Source organism: Eurypyga helias, unplaced genomic scaffold (assembly GCF_000690775.1).
Source record: "Eurypyga helias isolate BGI_N326 unplaced genomic scaffold, ASM69077v1 scaffold25062, whole genome shotgun sequence".
In the NCBI taxonomy this organism is placed as follows: Eukaryota; Metazoa; Chordata; class Aves; order Eurypygiformes; family Eurypygidae; genus Eurypyga; species Eurypyga helias.
Window position 1 is genome coordinate 1,498 of NW_010238217.1, and position 4,168 is coordinate 5,665.

The window sequence follows — 4,168 nt, forward strand, 5'->3', positions numbered from 1 at the left end:
GCGGGGAAGGTACCTCTAGACCCACGTCAGGCCTTCCAGTGGGAATATGATAAGCCACAGGACTCGGCTGCAGAGAACGGAAATTTGGGGTTGTAGGCAATAACTGGGCAGCTTCCCTGAGCCTGCCTGCTCGCCGTAGTAGTCCAACCAAGTATTTTAGAGGCCTCATTCGAGAACAGCATGTCACTCTCCATTATTCCCTTCCTTTCCCTTAGAAACTCCTAATCAGTGATCTGAGAACATGTTGTTTACAGTGAAAAGGTTGTGGGGAACTTGTTCAATCTTAGTTTTATTTCCTGCTTCGGTGTCATTGTCGCTGCCATCATGAGCGTTGGCCTGTACTGGTGGCGTAGCTTTCCGAAGTCATGCTAGCAGATGTTTGTTCCTGATTGTGTTTCACTGGTTCAAACAGAAACAGCTGATAACACTGTTTTCAGAACAGAACTCGTGTACAAGGCAGAGTTGAAATCTTACTCTAACATTGTCTTTCTAGCCAGCGCCTCTACTGGCAGGTTCCCTTGCTCTTTCTACAAAGAAGTTTGTTGAGTATTTAATTCTGTTGGTGTTGTTTTTTTTTTAGGGTTGACTTCAATGTTCCTATGAAGGATCACAAAATCACCAACAATCAAAGGTGAGCCATAATTTCCATTCCAGATGGAAGCCCCAAAGTCTGTTTTCTCTCTGTTTTTAGCCCAGTTCTGTTGGCAGTACCTGGAACATTACCACGATTAACCTGTCATTGCTCATGCCAGAGTGTTAAAGGTGTCTCAGGGAAGGTCCAACAAGCGTTAATTAAAACCCCTGCAGCTATTAGCAAACTACCCTAGTTACGAGGCTTCTTCTCCCCGTAGCTGCTGTGGAAAGCATGTAGAAAAAGTCTTAATTGCATGGATCCTAAACTTCATTCTTTGAATATGGTTGAAGTGTTACGGCCATTTCACAACCACACCCCAACGGCTGTGTGTGATTTGCTGTGTTTGTTGGTAGTATCCAGAAGATTCTCTGCCTCCTAGTTGCCCTGCAGTTGTGTTGACTTGTTGGCTTCTGCTAGAATAGTTGTTCTGGTGCAGCATACCAAGACACGAGGTTTGGAAACAGTGATACCAAACGCCTTGTCTTGTTTAGGTCACTTGCAAGCAGGTGCTAGTTTTGTTCACCACAACATTCCCATCATTTCTTTATTGGTTCAGGATCACAGGCTAAACCAGGAAGCCCCAAAATGTTCAAGGGTATCCTGGCATTTCTTAGCTACAAGCAATCAGCAGAATTTAGATTACAAAATGCCTTTTACTTCCATGTCCCACATAGCATGGAACAGAGAATTTTGTTGATGCTTTCTGCACCGTGCTTCAGGATTGTCACAGTCCCTAAGAGATGAGTAGGTTGGGTTAGCTCTACGGGGAAAGCTGTGCTCTCTGGGATGTGGTTAGTCTCCTGGGCATTTGTTCTGGCAAGGATAGGGTGCTAAGAAGCCCCATGTCCCTTTTGGAGACTTCCTGGTGGTGATGACCCGCTGTCTTTTGGTGAGAGGTTTGTGAACACCAGAGATTAGAATCAGAGAATCTTTAGGTTGGAAACAACCTTTAAGATCGAGTCCAACCGTTAACAAAACACTGCCCATACCACCACTAACCATGTCCCTGAGCACCTTTGTGTGTCTCTTAAATCCCTCCAGGATGGTGACTCCACCTCCCTGGGCAGCCCGTTCCAATGCCTGACAGCCCTTTCCAGGAAGAAATTTTCCCTAATATCCAACCTAAACCTCCCCTGGTGCAACTTGAGGCCGTTTCCTCTTGTCCTGTCACTTGGTAGGATAGACTCTGAAGTAATTGTTACGCCCAGGTCTTGTGCTCCATTTCTCTTGTGATTTTTGAGGGACAACTCTCAGGCCTCCCATGTAAGTGGTCACTAAGCCTGCTTGCCCAGTAAGCTCTGCTTGAATCCTTTTTAATTTGTTCTTCTTTGCCATTACAGAATCAAGGCGGCTGTTCCTACCATCAAGCACTGCTTGGATCATGGAGCCAAGTCCGTGGTTCTGATGAGTCACCTGGGTCGCCCGGATGGTGTTCCCATGCCTGAAAAGTTCTCCTTGGCCCCGGTAGCTGTGGAGCTTAAAGCACTCATGGGCAGGTGAAGGAGAAGAGCAGTCCGACATGCATCCCCTGTCTGTCGGCAGACCCACATGCTTTCCTTTCTGAACGGAAGAGTCACTGGTGGGATGACAGTGTGTATCTTGTGTTTGCAGGGAGGTCTTATTCCTGAAGGATTGTGTTGGTCCTGAGGTGGAGAAGGCCTGTGCTAATCCTGCATCTGGCTCCATCATCCTGCTCGAGAACCTCCGATTCCATGTAGAAGAAGAAGGGAAAGGGAAGGATGCTTCAGGGAACAAGGTGAAATTTCAAGTCTAGTTGTGCATGTCTGCTCTGGTTTTACTACCTTGTTTGCTGCAGATTGACAAGGAGGCAGCAGCCTGTCTGAAATGCTGTTCGTGGATTTGCTTTCAGAAGGATGTCAGAGTTCTTTAGTTCAGCATGTCCAGTCATTCGTACCGTACCGTGCAAACGTTTGAGTTAAGTGCATTGAATTTCCAAGATGAAACCACTTAAATGAAAGGCTGTAGGTGACTACCAGAGGTGGTGTAGTCTGTGGAAGAAGGAAAAAGCACAAAATAGGGCTGTGCAGGAAATTGGTTGCTGCTTATTAGATTTATTTTGGGATATCTAAAACAAAACCAGGGTCTGTTAGAGATAGTTGCCACTGGGGCCATAAGAATGAGACTTCTTTCTTAGTTAACTGGCTCGTGTTCTAATAAAGTGTTCAAACATTCTGCAACATAGGGATTATCAAACCCTTTTACAAGCCTGTCTGCTCTTCAGGGTAGTCATCTAGACCTAGGCTGCCTTGCACCTCTGACATTTTCTTGAAGGTCAGGAAGAATGCTTGCTCCAGGCAGCTGCTTTTCTGAGCGATGGTGACCCCGTTGGCGTTACGCAGGCTTTGGCTCCTTTCAGATGCAGTGCGTGGAGTGGAATGCTGACATCGTGTGGTGCCCTTTATGGGCTGACACAGGACTCCTGGAGCTTGAAAAAACAGCCCAGCAAACCAGTAAGCCTTTGCAGATGGCAGTGAGGAATTGAGGAAAGTCTGGAATTGTTCACTGCTAGAATTGTGTGCCACTGAAAGCAAATATGGTGGCAATATGGTGGCAGGGAGAAGAGTGGAGCAAGAATTTAATTTTCTGGGAAACAGTCCCTTTTCTGTAATTCTCAGATTGTTTATTTCTCATCCTAACAGAGGTGAAAGTCAGTGCTACAAAAAATAGTGCAGTACAGGACTGCAGATGACTGACTGGTGCTTAGAAAGTGTGGCTTTCCAGAGCAGGTCAAGTGGTAGTGGTTCCTTCATTCAGAGCCTCGTGTTCTGCTTACAAATGGTACTGGTTTTAACAGGAGCACCTAATCTCTTTCTGTAAACTCAGGGAATTTACCAAGCCAAGGAACAATTGACAGCATTGTTCTGTCATCTGGTCCCTTTGGCTTGTCTTCTGCTTAGGCTCTGTGAATAAAAGGGCACCTGAAGCCATCTGCCATATGTTAGAGCACTTTCCTGCCATCGTCCCTGGGTTGTTACATCTGGCTACGTGCAGAGTGACTGGACGGTGAGCTGATCAAGGTGGTGGCTTGATTGCCAATCTGGGCTGCTCTAAGAGCAAGTGGCTGTAAACTAGGTCCAAGCAGACACTGTCAGTGTGAGCTCTGCTGTCTTTTCATGGTGGGAAAGGAAACTGAGCTACATGAGCGTCCCATGAGGATTTGGTAGGATGCTTGGAGGATGGAGAAAGTCTTCTAACAGAAACGCGTCTGTTCTTGCCCACTACACAGTAAGCTTATCTCCAGCGTTCCGATGTTGGCTGCTTTTACTGTGGCCTGTTGTAATGTGCAGGCTATTTAAAGTTAATTCCCAGTCCAGTCAGTAAATCAATCCTTCAGGAGCTCTTCCTTTTACCTGTGGCACTTGAAGACCACACTTTCTTTGTTCAGTAAGCAAGCGTGAGTTCGTTTAGTCTCATCTCTACACACCCTTTCTCTGTTACCTACACCCACCGCACAAAACTGGAGATCTGTTGGAGAGAGACCAAAAGGTTGGTAGTGCTGCAGTTCATTCCTGC

The 4,168-nt window shown here is 46.4% G+C and overlaps 1 protein-coding gene across 1 annotated transcript in view; it reads left to right on the top strand.

The window, feature by feature from the left end:
• Positions 1-580: 580 nt before the first annotated feature.
• The window catches only part of PGK1 (phosphoglycerate kinase 1), a gene marked incomplete at its 5' end in the record, with an annotated part of 9,916 nt that continues 6,328 nt past the window's right edge, over positions 581-4,168 (top strand). Inside the window, 3 exon segments of the mRNA XM_010147787.1 lie at positions 581-631; positions 1,975-2,130; positions 2,246-2,390. Coding sequence (XP_010146089.1) covers positions 581-631; positions 1,975-2,130; positions 2,246-2,390 — 352 coding nt within the window.